The sequence below is a fragment of the Stenella coeruleoalba genome (genome assembly GCF_951394435.1).
Source record: "Stenella coeruleoalba genome assembly, chromosome: 3".
Taxonomy (NCBI): Eukaryota; Metazoa; Chordata; class Mammalia; order Artiodactyla; family Delphinidae; genus Stenella; species Stenella coeruleoalba.
The window spans coordinates 171684889-171705169 of NC_137148.1; the positions used below are offsets into that span (position 1 = coordinate 171684889).

The 20281-nt window shown below is 53.1% G+C and overlaps 1 protein-coding gene across 1 annotated transcript; it reads left to right on the plus strand.

Annotated features, from left to right (window-relative positions):
* The first annotated feature begins 420 nt into the window (after positions 1 to 420).
* GNA15 (G protein subunit alpha 15) lies at positions 421 to 16488 on the plus strand. Its single transcript, XM_079917604.1, has 7 exons — positions 421 to 654; positions 8029 to 8213; positions 9822 to 9976; positions 10661 to 10789; positions 13169 to 13298; positions 14518 to 14671; positions 15660 to 16488. The coding sequence occupies exons 1-7, from the start codon at positions 510 to 512 to the stop codon at positions 15884 to 15886; spliced, it is 1125 nt and encodes a 374-aa protein (XP_079773730.1). The 5' UTR covers positions 421 to 509; the 3' UTR covers positions 15887 to 16488.
* The last annotated feature ends 3793 nt before the right edge of the window (positions 16489 to 20281 follow it).

The window sequence follows — 20281 nt, forward strand, 5'->3', positions numbered from 1 at the left end:
AAAGACCTTGTGGGGTATTCTGATGACTGCTTCTAATTGGCCCAGAGGAGGGGGAGAGGTGGGTGGGCCGGGGCCGGGCGTCAGAGGCCCAGGAGGACAGGGTCCACCCCTTCTCCAGAATGAGGAAGGAGGCTCAGCGCAGACCCAGACTGCAGACGCCGGGCCTTTCCTCCCTGCCCCGCCCTCCCCTGGGGCGCCCACCTCACCTCTGGCTCTACTGCCGTCAACCTGTCGGGCCGGGCCGGGCAGGTCTGGGGGTGGGCGGGGAGCCCTAAGCCGGCATCTCCTTTCCTTCTCCACCCCTGACCCGCCGCGCAGGCCTCGCCGAGCTAGGCCGCCGGGTGCCCAAGGCCGGGAAGCCGGGGGTCCCAGGGGGGCGACCCCCACGACGAGGGAGACTCTTGCCACCGGCTGTCAGAAGCCCACCCCGGAGCGGCCGGCCGGGGTGCCTCCCGGGGGAGGAGGAGGGCGCGGGGGCGATGCCGCCTGGTGCCCGCTGAGGCCCCACCATGGCCCGCTCGCTGACCTGGCGCTGCTGCGCCTGGTGCCTGACCGAGGACGAGAAGTCGGCGGCCCGGATCGACCAGGAAATCAACAAGATCCTCCTGGAGCAGAAGAAGCGGGACCAAGGGGAGCTGAAGCTGCTGCTGTTGGGTGAGTCCGCGGCCACCCCGGGCAGGACAGCCTGGGAGCCCACTTTCAGGACGAGTCGACTGAGGCCCGGTTCCTCGTCCCAAGGGGTGAGCTGTGGGCCCGTCCCGCGGTCCGGCCATCTCCTGGGCATCTGCAGGAGCAGAGGCGGTTTGGGCCGGCGGCCTGGCTTCTGTCAGGCAGGCCCGGCCCGCCCCATCGGTTCCGCGTTGCAGGAAGGGAATGAGCCGCACAGCCCGGGGAGCTCCAGCCTCGCCCTCCGAGCCCCTCCCGTCCCTCTGGAGAGCTGGGTCTGTTCTGGTGGTTTATCAGCACGAGTCGTGTGGGCAGAGAGAGCATTGCCACGTGCCTCTGATTGATTGATTGATTGGTCGGTTCATTCACTCAAGACATACTGAGTAATTCGTGGGGGCACAGCGGCAGAGGAGATGGAGCGTGTCCCTGCCTCTGGGGACCTCAGCTTCCGGTGGGGGAGACAGATGTTAAGCCCCCAAACTAATAAGCAGGTAAAATAATTTCCGGCAGCGCGAAGAACAGGAGGAAAATAGAACAGGGTGAGGGAGTGGGGGTGACTTGGGTGTGGTGGATTGGAAGCCTCTGAGACCTCATGTCTTCTTGTCCACGTGTGTCCACTCCCCCAGCCACCTTGCCCTGTGTATGACCCTGCTGGCCTAAGCCCAGGGACGCCAGCCTTGGAGGGTCTCCTGGGACTGCCTGAGCCCTGAGCGAGGGCCGGGGAAGTGTTCCAAAGTCCCGTCTGCCTGTCCTGGGGCAAAGAGCCTGGTCATCTGGGTGGCCGTCCTCTCTCTTCTCTTGCTCAGTGGCAAGGGGCAGCCCTGAGGGTTGGAGAGAGAGGAGAGGGTGGGGGCATGGGACCCCAGTGAAGCTGTCTGAGCCTGGAAGGTTTTAATTAAGAATTTAATTTCATAGCTATCTCTATTCACTTTCTGTAATAGCTAGGCTAGTATATATATGTTATTTACTATCTTTTAATAAATAGGGCTATTCCTTCTCGAGTGAGCTTTGGTTATTGGTATCTTCCAAAGAGTTTGTCCATTTCTTCAAAGTTGTCAAATATATAGGCATAAGGTTGTTTATAACATTCCCTTGTCATCCTTTCATGTCTGTGGGATTTGTGGTGATGTCTCCTTTTTCATTCTTTGTCTTTGCTCCATTTTTCTTGACCTGTTGGGCTAGGGGTTTGGCAGTGTTAGTGATACTTCCTTGCACACCTCAGGTTTTCTTTAACCACACCTCAGGACCTTTGCACTTGCCATTCTCCCTGCCAAGGGCTCTCAGCATCCCCCAAGCCTTTGCATGGCTGGTGCTCTCACTCCTTTCACTCAAGGCAGGTCTCAGCTCAAGTGTCACTTCCTCAGAGAAGTCTTCCCTGATTTCCCGGGCTTCAAAGTCAGCCCCATCTTTCTTTCTCGCCTGATTTTTCTTCATACCACTCACTCGCTGACGCTCTCTCAGGTGTTTTCTTGTTTCCTTGTTTATTGTCTGTCTCTCCAGTTACACAGCAAGCAACACAGAGGTGAGGACCATGTCCATCTTATTCACTCCTGTGTCCCCAGCATCTATTTCAGGAGTACGGTGACCTGACGTAGAGCAGATACCCGATGCATGATTTATAAATGAGTGAATGAATGAATGAATGAATCCTGTTTCAGGGATGATTTTCCCCAGAGCTGTACCATATCTTCCTGGAGCTTGGAAAGTCCCTTGCCCCACTGATCACTGCACAGCCAGTCCCAAATCAGGAAGCCACTTCTGCTGGTAGGGGTGGGAGAGGGGAGAGGGGAGGTTGTCCACGTGCCCAAGCACAGATGGTGGCCCTATAGACAGCCCGCTGGACTGTGGTTTCAACACCCCTATCCAAGCCCTGAGGGCTGCTTCCACATCTGCCCTCTTTAAAAACAGGAATTGAATCCAAAAGTTATTATTATTTTTTTTTTCTGGGAGGTGGCTGACCCTTTGGAGGAAGAAGGCCAAGGGGCTGGGGGTCTGTCCCTGACAGGAAGTGGTCACCACGTTGAGGAGGGGGAAGACTCAGAATAAGGCAATTAAAGGAGCCAGCTCTGTCCATACTATGTGAGGTAGGAACCACTCCAGACGGGGAAACCGAGGCCCAGAGAGGTGAAGCGACCTGCCCGAGGTCACACAACCAGGATCGGAACCTAGAATTCTGGCTCCACAGTCCACACGCTTGACTGCCCTGTGAACGTGCCGCTACAGAAGCCCAATGACAGATGGGGAAACTGAGGCCCAGGGCGGCGGCAGGATGGATCTGGGGTCTGCAGCCAGTTTTGAGGCAGAGCTGGGCAAAGAAGATGAGCTGTCTGCTCTCAGGCAGCTCCCTGTGTCCCAGTGGCCCAGTTTCCTGGGGGAGGATGGCGGGGCTGGGACTGCCATCAACCATGGAAGGAGCTGCACAGCGTCTCGCGATGCCTGGGGCTTGGCACGGCTCCTGGCCTCCGCGAGTTTCTACTTCCTCACCCATTCCCAGAAGGAAGCAATCACTTCCCGTCTGGCTGCGAGGACGTGCCAGGTGGCAACAGCTCTCCCTGCAGCTCCCAGTCCCATTTGGGGCGCTTGCTGAACCACATCAGGAGAGGGAGCAGAGAGACTCCTGATTCCTCAGTGGCTCCAGGACAGTCACAGCTGCAAAGGTGGAGTTTTTCAGACTTCAGGTTGTGAGCCACTTGTGAGTCACAAAACCCAAGCTGTGGGTGGCAACCAGGATATTTTTTTTTCTTTAATGAAACAGAAGAGGAAAAAAAAAAAAGAAATCAGTGCATCTCAACAAAATTAACAGTTGCGGACTTCCCTGGTGGTGCACTGGTTAAGTATCCTCCTGCCAATGCAGGGGACACAGGTTTGAGCCCTGGTCCAGGAAGGTCCCACATGCCGTGGAGCAACTAAGCCCGTGCACCACAACTACTGAGCCCATGTGCCACAACTACTGAGCCTGCGCTCTAGAGCCTGCGAGCCACAACTCCTGAGCTCATGTGCCACAACTACTGAAGCCAGCGTGCCCAGAGCCTATGCTCTGCAACAAGAGAAGCCACCGCAATGAGAAGCCCGCGCACCGCAATGAAGAGTAGCCCCCGCTCGCTGCAACTAGAGAAAGCCTGCACGCAGCAACGAAGACCCAACGCACCCAAAAATAAATAAATAAATAAAAATTAACTGTTTCTTGGTGAGATCTTTCTTTGTTCTCCACACTTTTGGGGGCAACCCAGAGGAAGCTCAAAGGGTGCAGCCCCCTGCCGTAGGTCTCACCGCCGTCTTGGCAGCACCCAGAGGAGCCGACGAGCTTCCGAGTGTCCGTAGAAACATCACATGAACTGATACTTTGATGAAGGTGAAGGATCCACAAGGGCTTGTGTTTACTCCTCTGCTTTTCCAGTAGCTGTGTGACCCTGGGAAAGTCACTTCACCTCTCTGAGCCCCCACGTCTCCACTGCGAATGGGAAAACAGTGGGAATCTTAGTGACGATAATTCAGGCAGTGCCTGGGGAACTTCCCGGAATGATTATTAAAAAGCCCGTGAGCTCTGGACTCAGAACCGGGTTTGAGTCCCAGTTTGGCCACCCACCAGCTGCATGACCCAACCGATCTGGGACTCAGTTGCCCCACGTGAAATGTGGAGCCAAGAGCCATTCCTCTTGTGGGCTCAGGCAAGCTGGTGCGTATGGACCCCCCGGCACCCTAGGAGGACAGGGGGGCTTACGGTACCTCTTCCACCTCCAAATAGCAGAAGCTCCGGACACCAGCCCGTCTCCCAGGTTTCCCAGTGGGAGGCGAGGCTGTGGGTTTATCTCACTGACTGTGGTAGTCAGAGGTTCTACTGCAGGAATATTTATTGAGTTTGATGTATCCCCGTCCTGAAATCCAAGGAATCTGAGACACATGTGGCTCCTTACTGAAGCATTTCAGATTGTGGAACTGTGAGGCGTTTTTTGTTTGTTGTTGGTTTGTTTGCAGGAAACTTTTTATTTTGGAATCATTTTCGAAGGACAGAAATGTGGCAAAGATAGTCCGGAGAGTTCCCGTCTCCTCCTAAACAGCTTCCTCTCGTGGTGACATCTTACATAAGTGCCGTGTGCTCATCACAGCTGAGATATTAATGTGGGAACCGTACCATTACATTTCTGTTAACTAAACTCCAGATTTAGAGTTCACTGGTTTTTCCACCACGGCCCCTTTTCTGTTCCAGCCTCCAATGCAGCATCTCACATGACATTTGAGGGTTTTTTTAATTTTAATAAGTTTATTTATTTTATTTTTGGCTGCGTTGGGTCTTCGTTGCTGCATGCAGGCTTTCTCTAGTTGTGGCAAGCGGGGGCTACTCTTCATTGAGGTGCACGGGCTTCTCACTGCGGTGGCTTCTCTTGTTGCAGAGCACGGGCTCTAGGCGCATGGGCTTCAGTAGTTGTGGCACGCAGGCTCAGTAGTTGTGGCGCACGGGCTTAGTTGCTCCACGGCATGTAGGATCTTCCCGGACCCGGGCTCGAACCCATGTCCCATACATTGGCAGGCGGATTCTTAACCACTGCACCACCAGGGAAGCCCTTGAGGGTTTTTTTTTCCACTTTCTTAACTTTTCATTTTAAAATACTTTCAGAGTTATAAAAAGTTGCACCGGATTCTTCTGCAAATGTTAACATTTTATCACATGCCCTTTATCCCATCCCACCCTGCTCTCTCCCTCTCTCTCTCTCTCTCTCTCTCTCTCTCTCTCTATATATATATATATGTATACACACACATTATATATAAGTATATGTGTATATACTTATAATTTACATAATGCATAGCTATAGTTTATTTGTTATACATTTATATATTATATTTAACACGTACGTATTCATTTTTATCGGAACCGTTTGTGAGTAAAGTTGCAGCCCTGACACCTTTTCCCCCCCAGATACTTCAGTGGGTTTACGTCCCACTAAAAAGCAAAGACCCCCCCAGGGCAATGGTGAGCAGGCGATGAGCGTGATGCAATCCCGTCACCATCACGTCCCGAATCCCGTCACCATCACGTCCCGCTGGCATTCCCAGTTTCCCCATGAATGTCCTTTAGGGCCATAGCAAATTGACTCTTTTCCTTGGATCTCGAGTGCAGCGGTGTCGCTGGGTCCTGCCCTCACTGCCTTCAGAATTGCTGGGAGTGGGAGGGGACGAGAGCCCCCCAGGGGCGGTACAACAGAGTTCCACCCCGTCCTCTGCCGCTTCTTACACTCCCCGCCTCCTCCCTGCTGTGTTTCCTCTGCTCCTGGTTCCTCTTTCTGGCTCCAGCCAGGGCACCCCTTCCCTTTTTGCTGCTGATCCCAGTTCCTCCTTCACGAGTCCCCTTCCCCACCCCTGGAGGGACCCCACACCAGTGTCCCCCAGGAGCCGGCAGGGTGACAAGGTGTTGGAGGTGGTTCCCGGCCCCACACCTCCCGCCTGGCTATCATGCCCATTTCGCAGACGAGAAAACAGAGGCTCAGACAGGGAGATATCAGGGCTTAGACAGCAGGGAGCCAGGCCTTGCTCTTTGAGCTTCCAAAGGTTCTAGTGTTACTATCCCAGACCCATGACCGGCTTTTTGACGTGCGACCCTGCACTCAGAAGGGCCCTGTGGTTTCATCCAGCGCTTGGCCCTGGAGATTCTGTAGGTGAGCCTGCAAGGACCCTTCTCCCCACTCTGGTCCATCAGCAAGGTCGTGTGTATTCTGTCTCCCAAATATCTTGGGCATATGTCCTCTTCTCTCTAGCTCCACGCGGCCACCTGGGTCCAGCCTGGACCAGAACAGTCCCATCTGGCTGGGTTCACCCCTCCCCAACCTGCCCTCCCCTCAGTAGTCAGGGGCCACCTGTGAGCCCCTGGGTCAGGCCCCACCCCTCCTCTACCCACAGCCCACAAGGCCCTGCATGATCTGCCCTGTCCCCTCCCTGCCCTCCCCCTCCCTCTCTCCCCCTTGATCACTCTGCCCCAGACACACAGGCCTCCTGGCTCTTCCTCCAACATGCCAGGCATGGTCCTGCCCCTGGACCTTTGCATGTGCTGTGCCTGCTGTTGGGAATGCTATTCCCCCTTCTCTTCTAATGAATTCTGTCATCTGCCAGGTCTCAGATGAGATGTCACCTCCTCAGTGAAGCCCTCCTAGATTACCCAGCCTAACTCAAAGCCCCCTTCTCCTTAGAACCCCTTCCACAATCATAATTTCACCTCCTCCCTCTCTCCCCCTCGCTCACTCAGCTCCAAGCACACAGGCCTCCTCGCTATTCCTCCAACACACCAGGCCTGGTCCTGCCCCAGGGCCTTTGCACGTGCTGTGTCCACTGCCTGGTGCTCCCTCCTCCAGATCTTGGCACGAGAGCAACCTTCCCAGCCTTCAGATCTCAACGCCAATGTCACCTCCACTGAGAAGCCTTCTGTGACACTTAGCTGTAGTAGTCACTTAATCATTCTTTATCTATTTATCTTATTGTATTTCCTTCACAAAACTTTCTCTTCCTGAAATTATTATAGCGAATAATAATAATAGTAATTATAATCATGGTAAAGACTACTATTGCTAATAATAGTGGACAGGAATGTAGCTCTTACTATGTCAAAGCACACTCTAGGCCAGGGGTCCACAGACTTTTTCTGTAAAGGGTCAGATGGTAAATCTTTTCAGCTTTGCAAGCCAGAGGATCTCTGACTACTCAACACTGCAGCTGTCCCGAGAAACCAACCCTAGATAATTTGTATACAACAGGGCACGGCCATGTGCCAATAAAACTTTATTGACCAACCCTGAAACCTGAATTTCATGTCATTTTCAGGTGTCACCAAAAAGGAATCTTTGGATTCCTTTCAGCCATTAAAAAATGCAAAAACTGTAACCATTACAAAAATGTAAAAACTGTAAGGGTGAAAAGAATTAGAACTATAAAAACCATGCAAACTGTAAAAATTTGCTGGCCATGCAAAAACAGGCAGCTGTCAGGAATTCCTTGGTGGTCCAGTGGTAGGACTCAGCGCTTTCACTGCAGGGGACCCCGGTTCCATCCCGGGTCGGGGAACTTAGATCCCATAAGCCGCGTGGTGTGGCAAAAAAACAAAAACACAAAACAAAACAAAACCCCAAAATTAAAAATAAAAACAGCGGCCGGCAGGCCGTGGTTTGCTGCCCCTCCTGGGACAAACTTTTAATGAACTAGTTTACCCCTCACGTCCACCCAGCAAACCAGGTTTCACAGGTGGGGAAACCGAGATATAGAGACATGAAGCTGCTCGCCCGGGATCACAGAGTGGGGATTTGAACCCTAGTGGCGGGAGGTGGCGGGTGGTGGGAGCCCCGGAGGGCTGAGCTGACCGCGGAGTCCTCTCCCCAGGCCCTGGCGAGAGCGGGAAGAGCACGTTCATCAAGCAGATGCGTATTATCCACGGGGCGGGCTACTCGGAGGAGGAACGCAAGAGCTTCCGGAGCCTGGTCTACCAGAACATCTTCGTGTCCATGCAGAGCATGATTGAGGCTATGGAACGGCTGCAGATCCCCTTCAGCTGGCCCGAGAGCAAGGTGAGCATCCCGGCTCTCACCGCATGGGCGCCACACTGGGAGGGGTTTCCTTAGGACTTCAGGGTGGGACTGTGTCCCTTCAGATCCCCTAAGTCCTTGTGAAGAACCACCTCCTCCAAGGTTTCCTGGGATCCTGTTCCGCATTCCAGGCAGCTCAGCACCAGCAGGTCCCCCCACCGACTTCGCGGGTTCCCCGTGGACCCCCAGGGCTCAGCCATCTCTCCCTTGGACCCCATGATGCCTGGTAGGAGTCCTGAGTCAGCAGGCGTTTTGTTCTAGAAATATTAGTACGGTGGACTGGTTCCTGAGCCCTGCCCTACTCTGCTGGGGGGAGGGGTGCTATGCAGACTGTGCGTCACATCACCCTTCTCTTTAAAATTTTTATTTTATTGTGTGAAGAACACTCAACATGAAATCTATTCTCTTAGCAAATTTTAAGCGCACGATGCAGTATCAGTAACTGCAGACACAATGTCATCAGGGAGAGCTCTAGGATGTATTCCGCTTGCCTAAGGGAAACTTTATTCATAGCAACCCCAGCTCCCTTCCCCTAGCCCATTCTACTCTCTGTGTCCATGAACTTGCCTCTTCCAGATGCCTCATGTAAGCGGGATCGTGCAGGATCTGTCCTTCTGTGACTGTGTTATTTCACTTAATATGGTGTCTTCAAGGTTCATCCACATTGTCCCCTGTTGCAGAATTTCCTTCTTTTTAAAGCCTGAATAGTATTCGAGATATATCTATCTTTATCCATTCAACCATCGATGGACATTTAGGTTCTTTCCACATCTTGGCTGCTGTAAATAACACTGCAGTGAACCTGGGTGTACAGATATCTTTTCAAGATCCCAGTTTCAATTCTTTTGGATAAATACCCAGGAGTGGAATTGCTGTATCATAGAGTAGCTCTATTTTTAAAAATTATTTATTTATTTGCCATGTCACATGGCTTGTGAGATCTTAGTTCCCCGACCAGAGATGGAACCCGGACTCAGCAGTGAAAGCGTGGAGTCCTAACCACTGGACCGCCAGGGAATTCCCAGTGGCTCTATTTTTAATTTTGGTGGGAACCTCCATACTGTTTTCCACAATGGCTGTACCAGATTGCATCGCCCCAGCAGTGCATGAGGGTTCCAACCCACAAGACCTCAGGACTGGTTCGTTCTGAGGCCTCTCTCCTTGGCTCGTAGATGGCTGTCTTCTCCCTGTGTCCTCACGTGGTCATCGTTCTGTGTGTGTCTGTGTCCCAATCTCCTCTTCTTACAAGGACACCAGTCACGTTGGATTAGCGCCACCCTCATGACCTCATTGTGACTTCATTACCTCTGTAAAGACCCTATCTTCAGACATGAACAACACGAGTGCCTGCTTCCGGTGCAAAGAAAGGAGGACAGATAGAGAAGAGGTTACTGCCCCAGGCAGGGTCCCCCAGAACTGACGCTCCCCGCACGCAAACAAGCCCCTGCTGGCTTCTCGCGCCGCTGTGCGCTCTACCTGTGCCCACCCTTGGTGGACGGACGCCGGCACGAAAGGGGGTGGAGACGTCAGGAGGGCAACCCGCCCCGCCCGGCTGCTCTGACCCGCCCCTGTCCGTCTGTCCCTCCCCAGCACCGGGCCAACCTGATCATGAGCCAGGACCCCTACAGGGTGACCACCTTCGAGAAGCACTACGCCGTGGCCATGCAGTGGCTGTGGAGGGACTCCGGCATCCGCGCCTGCTACGAGCGCCGGCGCGATTTCCACCTGCTCGACTCGGCAGTGTAGTGAGTCTGGGGTCCGCGGGGACGGGCGCGGGGTCGGGGTGCCGAGCGCGAGGCGGTGCCAAGGCGGAGCCAGAGGAGACCCAGTCCCAGGGATCGGAGCCGGCAGAGGGGCCTCAGGCTGGCCAGCTCCCACTGCTGGGAATGCTGTGGGTGGTCTTGCCCCGGGTGAGGCCGTCCCCGGGGAGCCGCTGCTCCCCAGGTGACACAGCTCCTGGGGTGCACTGTTCATGGGGTGACATCATTCCTGGGGTGACACTATTTCTGGGGTGATGGTGCCTCGGGGGTGACTGTTCTAGGATGATGCTGTCCTGGGGTGACACCATTTCTGGGGTGACGCTGTTCATCATCATGCAGTGAAGCTGTCCTGGGTACGACGCTGGGTGTCTAGTGCTCCCAGCTATCACTGTTCTTGGGGCAGTGACACACCTGGGGTGACAGTTTTCCCAGGGTGACACCCGCGCCAGGGAGACAGTCCTTGGGGTCACGCTGCTGAGGGTGAAGCTGCTTCTCCCGATGCTCCCATGGCCTTGGGCTGTGCTCCTGAGCCACCTGGGACCCCAGAGATCCTGGCCCTGCCCTGGGGGCTCTCTTTCCCCCAGCAAGGTCCTCACCAGGCCCTGGGTGGTGGGCCTGAGAAGCAAAGGGAGGTTTCAAGGCCAAGACTCAGGGCTTCTGGCTCTACAGCTACCTGTCAAATCTGGACCGCATCATGGAGGAGGGCTACATCCCTACCTCGCAGGACGTGCTCCGCAGCCGCATGCCCACCACCGGCATCAACGAGTACTGCTTCTCCGTGCAGAAAACCAGCCTGCGGTGAGCGCATAGCCTGGTGGGTGGAGAAGGCTCCTGTTGGAGGGGCAAAGGAACTGGGGCACTGAGGGATGAGTAGGAGTTGCCTAGTCCCAGCCCCCAAAGGGGCTGCAAGGATGAAGGAGGCAAGGCTGGACACAGACACCTCCAGCCCCTCCATGGAATCAGGACTGGGACCTGGGGGAGCCAAAACTGAGCCCCCAGAGCTCTGGGAGGGTACGTCTTCCTGGAGGAGGGGACATTGTTATTAGGGCATTGAAGAATGAATAGGAGTTCACTGGAGCTAGGAGGTGATGGGAAGGAAGAGACAGAGACTGTGCAGTCAGGGCTAGACCAGAGGGATTGATTTGGAGCTGGGGAAGCTCACCGTTTGAGCTTACCCAGCCCCAAATGAGGGGTGAAGCTGGAGGTCAGGAGACCCAGGAGAAGGCAGGAGCCATGGTTCAGGCAGAAAGGGTTGGGAAGTGCCCGGGAAGTGGCCTTGGGGATGGAAATGAGGGGACAGTGCGAGAATGCTTTCTGATGTAGAATGGGCAGGACTAGATGAGCATGGGATGTAGGGCAGAGAGTCAAAAGTGACTCCCTATGGGTTTCCCATCAAGGTGAGAGAGTAGATGGTGGAGACACAGTGGTGGTGGCGGGATAGGAGGTGTTACAATAGATGATAAACTCATTTGGGGCAGGTTGGTTCTGAGGGGTCTGGGGCATCTGGGAGGTGGCTGGGCGCACACAGGCCTGAGCTGGAAGCCAGAGGTGTGGGTGGCCAGTGCAGCAAAGGATGGTCCATGCAGAGTCATGGTCAGTGTCAAAGGCCAAGGAGAGGTCAGGAAGAATACAGTGAGAGAAGCGACTTCTGGGAGCGGCCTTTAGAGAATCCTCAGTGACCTTAGTGGCCTTTAGAGAATCTTCAGTGACTTTAGGCAGGGACCTGTGGAGGGTGCAGGGGGATGCTTGAGACCCTTCAGTGTCCAACCCACCCATGTTGATCCCTTGTTTCCCTGAACACCCCCTCCCCCGGCCCCATGTTGTTCTGGCCTCTGCAATAGTCCTTAGCAGGAAGGTTCATAATTTATCTATTTGCATTGGGTCTCCTCCACTAGATGGAGAGACCCTCAAAGTTAGGGGCTGAGTTTGCTTCACTGGTGATGATCAGCTGAAGGTCAGAGTGGAAGTTTGGAAATGTGAGTGGATGGTTGGAAAGATGGATGGATGGATGGGTGGGTGGATGCATGGATGGACGCGTGGATGGGTAGGTGGGTGGATAGATGGATCAATGGATGGGTATATGGGTGGGTGGGTGTACGTATGTATGAATGGATAAATGGATAGATGGACAGATGGATGGATTGATGGGTGGGTAGGTGGACGTATGGACAAATAGATGGGTGGGTGGGTGATTGGTTGGATGGATGAATAGATGGATGGATGAGTTGGTAAACGTTTAGGAGTAAAAGTAGTGGTTGGGGAAGTTCAGAAGTAAGGCTGGACTGAGGAGAGAATTATCAGATGGGGAAACTTGCGTCCGTTCTTAGGCCAAAGGTGAGGGCTCAGAGGAAACTGAGACTCCGAGCTGGGAGGCTGGCAAGCAGCATACCCCACACCTATCTCAGCCATCGGAGCCCCAGTCTCAACCGCTGCATCACACGCCCCGCTCTGGATACGGGGTTTGAGGGACTCTGAGGATCATGAGAGAGGCTGGTTTCAGGAATCAGGAGCCGCAGGCATCAGCCTGGATTTCCCACCGGTACAGCAGGGCAAGTCCCTTCTTGCTCTGAGGCTTCTGGCATTTCCTTCCAGCTGCCTGAGTAATGGTCCCATCCCTGGGGAAATGACACAGGGCTTGTTGTCAGTAACCCACGTTTCTTAGAAGAGAGAACAGAAAGGCAGGAGGGCCCAGGCTTTTGCTGTGGTGTGTGTGGGGGTGGAGGCGAACCCTTTCCCTGGGCCACACACACAGGGGACGGCGTTTGCCCGTCTGTGTGGCCACTGGACACTCCCACGGTCAACTAGAACACAGCTGATGGGAAACTGAGTTCTGGAGATGATCCGCAATTTCCCTCTTGTCACCCAGCCAGAACCAGGGCAGAGTGAGGGCAACCAGCTGTCTTCTACCATGGGGTAGAAATCAGGCAGCCCAGTGTAGTAGAAGCTCTAGAAAGTGCCCTCTCTCCCTATGCCTCAGTTTCCTCATCCATAAAATGGGCATAATAGCGATACTTGCTCCATGGGGTGAAACGCTGTAACACACAAGGTGGCTGGCATCTATTCTTGTTGCTATTAATATTGCTCATGGCATGTCCCAGCCATGACTGGGGTCTGGGACGCCTCGTCACGGGGGTCCCGATTAGGCCTGAACTCTGAAAGGGAGTTGTTCCCGGTAAGGATCGTGGACGTCGGGGGCCAAAAGTCAGAACGCAAGAAGTGGATCCACTGCTTCGAGAATGTGATCGCCCTCATCTACCTGGCCTCGCTGAGCGAATACGACCAGTGTCTGGAGGAAAACAACCAAGAGGTGAGGGGCCACGATCGATGCAGGGGCACCATTTCCCCTGCTTTTCTTACCCCCATCTTGGCCCGGGGACCCACAGCTGAGCAGGCACTCTTGAGTGGGGCTTTGTGTGTCTGGCGTGGCTTTGAGCTTCACCGTCCACTCTTTTGTGGTCAGACCATTGAACCCCAACACACAGATCTACAAGCATTTGTGAGGCCAGGACCCTGACACACACACACACACGCACACACACACACACACACACACACACAGAGTCGGACACTCACGCCTCAAGACACACACCCACCCCCGCACCCCACTGAAGCACAATGTAAGCTGTCCTGGGAATGTGGGTCATGGGGACAATGTCCTGCTTTTACTCAGAATTCTTCTTTGCGTGAACTCTTCTCCTAATTAACTCCCGGTGTGAAGGTCAGGCACGTTATCATCTCTGACATGTGCACTTTTCAGGGTTAAACTTTCCCATAGACAGTTTTGGGATCCAAGGTTATAATTTCGACTTTCAAACTGAATCAGATAGAATCAATTTGAGGTCATTCTGACACAGATCTTGCTCCAGTCCAGCCACACGAGATGGCCTAGTTTGCTAGGGCTGCTGTGATGAAATACCACAAACTGGGAGGTGGTGGGCATGGGGGTGGGGGAGAGCTGAAACAACAGAAGTGTATCGTCTCATAGTCCTGGAGGCCAGAAATCTGTGGTCAGGGTGTCAGTGGGGCTGGTTCCCTGTGAAGGAGAATCTGTTCCAGGCTCTCCCAGCTTCTGGTGGCCACTGGCAATCTTTGGCGTCCCTTGGCTTATAGAAACATCACCCCATTTTACCTCCATCTTCACGTGGCCATCTCCTTGTGTCCTAATTCTCCTTTTTATAAGGATACCAGACATTGGACTTAGGGCCCATCCTACTCCAGTGTGACTGATTCTTAACTAAGTACATCTTCAAAGACCCTATTTCCAAATAAGGTCTCATTCTGAAGTTCCAGGTGGACATGAATTTTGGTGTGTGGGGGACACTACCCAAACCAGTACAGGCACAAAACCATCTCGGGCGTACATAGGCAGCTGGCCACACCACCCTCAGACCCAGCTGGGTGGGAATTGGGGAGCCTCAAGCTGCTGGATGGGGGGCCGACAGCCCCATCTCTACGTGGGGAGAGGGCTCCTGTTTGGGCCGAGCTGGCCGTCTAGATCCATGACCTGCTTGTGCCCCCCAACCCAGAACCGAATGAAGGAGAGCCTGGCCCTGTTTGGCACCATCCTGGAACTGCCCTGGTTCAAAAGCACTTCCGTCATCCTCTTCCTCAACAAAACTGACATCCTGGAGGAGAAGATCCCCACCTCCCACCTGGCTACCTACTTCCCCAGTTTCCAGGGTGAGTGGTTCTAGAACTTTCTATCCCTTCACTTCCCAAAAGCAGCTCCCAAGAGAGATGCTGGTCCAGGTCCTACCCCAGCCTAGAGCCAGTGGGGTTTCAAATGCAATGGGACAGGCCTGAGTTCCAGACCCATCTCTGTCCTCTGCCCAAGATCTCTGAGTCTCAGCTTCCCCCTCTGTAGAATGGGGATAAACTAACACAAGCCTTCATACTGGATGCTGAAAACAGCAGAAATTTTTCCCCTCACAGTTCAGTAGGCCAGAAGTCTGAAATCACGGTGTCAGCAGGGTTGGTTCCTTCTGGAGGCTCCAGGGGAGAATCTGTTCCAGGCCTCTCTCCTAGCTTCTGGTGGTCGCCTGCAATCCTTGCCATTCCTTGACTTGCAGATGCATGTCTCTAATCTCTGCCTCTGTCACCACATGACTTTGTCTCTGGTTGTCTCTTGTCTTCTTATAAGGACACCAGTCATTCATTCATATCTATATATGAATATATATATTAATATTCATATATGTATATGAATGTGAGATGGGGGTGGGGGGAATCGCATGTGTGCCTCACCAGGATGGCCATCCTTCCCCCCCTCTCTCTCGGCCTCGGTTTCCCCATTTGCACCTCCGCAGGATGTCTTTCTCTGCAGTTCCAGGCTCCCATCCCCCCAGCTCCAAGCCCAGCCAAGAGAGACGGTCTCTTTTTAACACAGTTCAGCCCAAAGTCCCAGAGACCAGTGTCATTGGTCCATTCCAGATCATGTGACCTGCATGAACACATACCTGATGCTCTTATTGGCTTGGCCTGAGTCAAGTGACCAGCTAGAAAGGCAAAAGATGGCGGTGGCAGGCAGGCACTTTGGTGGGTGGTCCCTGCAGCCCTGTTGCTGCCCATATCGGGGACAGGGTCTCCAGAGCCCACCTTGGTCCCAGGAGGGAGAGGCTCCCACCTGCCCCATGAGCCGTGTGCCCTGACTGCCCACCCCTGTCCCCAGGCCCGAAGCAGGACACGGAGGCAGCCAAGAAGTTCATCCTGGACATGTACACCGGCATGTACACCAGCTGTGTGGACGGCGCAGACGGGAGCAGGAAGGGCTCTTGCTCCCGCCGCCTCTTCAGCCACTACACGTGCGCTACGGACACACAGAACATCCGCAAGGTCTTCAAGGACGTGCGGGACTCAGTCCTGGCCCGCTACCTGGCCGACATCAACCTGCTGTGACCTAGGCCCAACGCTCCGGACTCAGACCCGCGCGTGGCAGGCGGGACCTGCGGGCGGTGGGGGCGGGGTGGGCCAGCGCTCAGCGAACCCAGGTGCCCCTTGTGGCTCCGGCCCCAGGCCCAGGTGGCAGAAGGGCCACGAGTGAGCCGGGGTGGAAGGCCGATCGGCGCCTCCTCCTTTCTCCGTCCCTCAGCAGGACAGCCTCTGTGTCTTCCTTTCCTCGACTCACTGTATCTCCTTGGAGAGGGAGCACAATGGCCTTTTGGGAGGCCGGGGTGCAGGAAAAGGTGAAGAGAGCAGGGGATCCAGGACTTGGGTGGATGGGGTTCTCTTAGGACCCCCACCTCCAGGTATATCGCCCCTTGGGCAGGGGTCTGGGACCCTTTTGGGGGTGATGCACCAGCCCCGGGACAGGGGAGTGGTCCTTCATGCCGAGGGACGCGGACTCTGGCGCCCCCTAGCGGAAAGGAGCCGCATCCTAGCCTGAGGTCTGCGTAGCTCAGGGACTTGCGTTTTCTTACGAGAAAGACGCCCAGAAAACGCTGCCGTATCAGAGCCTCGTGGTTCGAAGTGTGTCCTGCCCCAGTTTTCAGATGAAGGAAACCGAGGTCTACAGGCATCCCCCGCCCCCCTTCCTTACCAGGCTGGGGGCCGGGCGTGCTGCATCTTACAACCTTCTGTATTTATTACCTCACCTTCTGCGGGGCCCCTTGAAGGGTGGACATTAAAGAAATGACATTCTGGAGACCTTTGATTTCTTAGGGGCGTCCTGGTTAACAACCAACCCCCTGCCCCGCGCGGTCCCATCTCAGGTCGTCTGTCCCGGGCAGGGTAGCAAGGAAGGAAAAAGGGAAAAAAAACTTGTGCAGCCACTTGTGTAGGGCATGGTACACAGAGCTGTGTGGGACTGTGTGCACTTTGAGCCAGGAAGTGGAGTTCAGCCTCTCTCCCTGGCCCCGGGGACATTTGAGCTGACCTTCTGTTGCTACTCACCCAAAATTCCAGCAGCAGCCACCGCCTATCCCTGATGGAGATGATGATGATTCCACTTACTCCAGATCCTGGTCTCCCACCATCCTCAGGGCAGGCCCATGAAGCACCAACCCCATCACCCCCATTTTACAGATGGGGAAACCGAGGCACAGAGAAACTGAATAATTTGACTAAGGCTAAACACCTGGGTGGTGGCCAAGCCAAGATTCTATTATTCATTCAAGAGGTTTTTTGTTTTGTTTTACTTTTTAAAAAATAAACTTTAATTTTTAGAATAGTCTTAGGTTTGTAGAAAAATTGCAAATACAGAGGGTTGCCTTATGAAACCATGATTTCCCCTATTATTAATATATTAATATGGTACTTTTTTTTTCCATTAACGAACCAATATTGACCCATTATTAACTGAAGTCCAACAAATTTCCTTTTTTCCCCGAATGTCCTTTTTCTGTCCTGGGACCCCACCCAGGTTCCCACACGACATTTCATCATCACGTCTCCTTAGGCTCTTCTGAGCTGTGACGGTTTCTCAGACTTTCTTCGTTTTTGATGACCTTAACAGTTTTGAGGAGTGCTGGCCAGCCTTTACTTTCCCAGGGCTGCTGTAACGAAGTACCACAGACAGAGGGGCTTAAAACCACGCAAATGTATTCTCTCACAGTTCTGGAGGCAAAGTCTGAGACTAAAGTGTCAGCAGGGCCGTGCTCCCTCCAGAGGCTCTAGGGGAAAGTCCTTCCTGCCTTTTCTAGCTTCTGGTGGCTCTGTGTATCCCTGGCTTGTGGCTGCGTCCCTCCCGTCTCTGCTTGTGTCTTCACGTGGCCATCTCCTCTTGTGCGTGCCTGTGTCCAAATTTTCTTTTTACAGAGACACCAGTTACGCTGAATTAGGCCCGCCCAAATGACCTCATCCTAACTGGATTCTATCTGCAGTGATCCTATTTCCAAAGAAGGTCGCGTTCCCAGATACCTCTCATAAAACGTATTTTGGCAAACGTCCTTCGGTTGAGTTTCGTTTGATGTTTTTCTCATGATTAGACTGAGGTTTAGATTTTAGGTCAGAGGAGCACAGAAGTGAAGAAGGTTTTGTCCCATTATATCAAGAGTACATGCCGTCAGCATGACCTTGGTCCCCTGAGTTAGGCACCCAATTCTTATTTATTTATTTGTTTATTTATTTATTTATTTACGGCTGCATTGGTTCTTCGTTGCTGCACGTGGGCTTTCTCTAGTTGCGGCACATGGGCTTCTTATCGCGGTGGCTTCTCTTGTTGTGGAGCACGAGCTCTAGGCGCGCGGGCTCAGTAGTTGTGGCACGTGGGCTCAGTAGTTGTGGTTCGCGGGCTCTAGGGCACAGGCTCAGTAGCTGTGGCACACGGGCTTACTTGCTCCGCGGCACGCGGGATCTTCCCGGACCAGGACTCAAACCCATGCTCCCTGCATTGGCAGGTGGATTCATAACCACTGTGCAACCAGGGAAGTCCCTGGTTACTTTCATTATCCCTGATATCATACCATTTCATCCACATCCTTGTAATATACAAAGACTCCCTTCTAAAAAGGATAAACATAATGCAACATTATCACATCTAAAAAAGTTAGCAATGACCCTTGGGTATTTGATATCCAGTCAGTATCCAGATTTCCCCATGTGTCTTGTAAATGTCTTTTCTAAAACTCCCCGCCGCCACCCTGCTGTGCTGCACGGCTTGCAGCTTTGGGGATCTTAGTTCCTCCACCAGAGGTTGAACCCGGACCCTCGGCAATGAGAGAGTGGAGTCCTAACCGCTGGACCGCCAGGGAATTCCCTAAAGCTTTTCATTTTATAATAATATTAGATTTACAGAAAAGTTGCAGCAATAGTGCAGAGTTCCTGAACATCGTCCACCCACTTTCCTCTGATGTGAACCTCTTAGATAACCATGCTACAAGCCAGGTTATCAAAGCCGGGGAATTAACATCAACCATCATCCTATTACCTAACCTCTAGACTCGTTAGAATTTGACCAGTTTTCCCTCTCCTGCCATTTTTCTGGGCCAGGATTCCACATTGCACCTCCTGTCTTTGTCTCCTTGGTGACGGCTCCTCAGCCTTTGTCTGTCATGACCTGTTTAAGGAGTTCTGCCCAGGGGACTTCCCTGGTGGCACAGTTGTTAAGAATCCGCCTGCCAATACAGGGGACACAGGTTCGAGCCCTGGTCCAGGAAGATCCCCATGCTGCGGAGCAACTAAGCCCGTGCACCACAACTACTGAGCCTGCGCTCTAGAGCCCGCGAGCCACAACTACTGAGCCCATGAGCCACAACTACTGAAGCCTGTGCGTCTAGAGCCTGTGCTCCGCAACAAGAGAAGCCACCGCAATGAGAAGCCCGCGCACCGCAACGAAGAGTAGCCCCTGCTTGCCACAACTAGAGAAAGCCTGCACGCAGCAACAAAGACCCAACGCAGAAAGAAAGAAAGAAAGAAAGAGAAAGAAAGAAAAGAAAGAAATTTATAAAATTAAAAAAAAAAAGAGTTCTGGCCGGTTATTTTATAGAACGTCCCGCAATTTGGGCTTGTCTGATGTTTGCTCATGATGTAATTACCAGCATGCATTTTGGGCGAGAATGCCGCAGGGTCCCTCTTAGTACATCCCCCTGGTGGGCCCATGATGGCAAAATGTCTCATTGCTGATGATGAAACGTCATACGTGTTTTTTCCGCAGGTAGTTCCTTTGAGTCAGGACCCAAACAAAGCCCACACGTGGCATTTGGTTGCTGTATCTCTTGGTGTCTTTTCACCTATAACCATCACCCAACCTTTTTTCTTTGCCATTTATTTGTTGAAGAAACCAGGTCGTTTATCTGGTAGAGTTTACCAGCCTCCTGATTGGGTGGGTTGTTTCCCTGATGTGGATTAATGGTTTCCTCTGTCCCCTGTAATCCCTGTGAATCAATCTACCTAGAAACATGAGCGGACTTCCTAGGTGGTGTGAGCTCCACCAGACAACACATCTAGTTTGTTTTCTCTCTGTATCTCTGTGTCTCCGTGTCTTTGTCTCTCTCTCCGTGAGACGTGTAACAACATTAACACCCAGTTGGTTCCCTCCCCTACCTCGTTAAAAATGACCAGTGGGTTCAGGTGGCAGAAGTCTGATTCATTTACTGTGAAATTTCCACGTGAACGTCTCTCATAATGGTGTTAATGGCCACTGGTGATCATTGCTTACATACATCATCAGGGGTTGCAAAAATGGTGACTTTGAACACTTTCATTTCTTCTGCATTTATTGCCTGGAATTTTTCTGTTAAAAAACCCAGCTCAAGCACAAGAACTGAAAGCAGGGTCTCAAAGAGATATTTGTACACCTGTGTTCACAGCAGCATTATTCGCAATGGCCAAGAGGTGGAAGCAACCCGTGTCCAT